The 346-nt window shown below is 46.2% G+C and overlaps 1 protein-coding gene across 1 annotated transcript in view; it reads right to left on the reverse strand.

Annotated features, from left to right (window-relative positions):
- The window catches only part of LOC119582336 (out at first protein-like), a 14,830-nt gene extending 14,811 nt beyond the window's left edge, over positions 1–19 (reverse strand). The window contains exon 1 of the mRNA XM_037930551.1: positions 3–19. Coding sequence (XP_037786479.1) covers positions 3–19 — 17 coding nt within the window. The remainder of the gene's footprint in view (positions 1–2) is intronic.
- Between the last annotated feature and the right edge of the window lie 327 nt (positions 20–346).

Here is a 346-nt window from a genome sequence, read left to right on the forward strand (position 1 = left end):
ACTCATGGAAGTTTTCCATTGAGCCTCTAGTGTAAGTTCCATCTCCGCGGTATTAGCACAGTTTTTCAGTTTAACCAGAGTTCGTTAGCCGCAGGCGTGCCATGTGCCCGCTCATGGACAAGTAGGACAGTCGCCTGACCGGCTGTTACAAGAGGCAGGGCCGTTTAAGGGTCTTTAATGGACCATTAAGGCCTACTTAAAGCTCTTGATATTAGACATCAAAGGACCTCACTAACCCAATGGGGCCAAACATATTTCACTAACTACTATTCGATAGTTTGGCTTCATAGCCCAACACTTTTCTCATCAGCTTCGTGTTTGATTTGATATTGCCGAGTGTGGCCGA

Source organism: Penaeus monodon, chromosome 15, assembly GCF_015228065.2.
Source record: "Penaeus monodon isolate SGIC_2016 chromosome 15, NSTDA_Pmon_1, whole genome shotgun sequence".
Lineage (NCBI taxonomy): Eukaryota > Metazoa > Arthropoda > Malacostraca > Decapoda > Penaeidae > Penaeus > Penaeus monodon.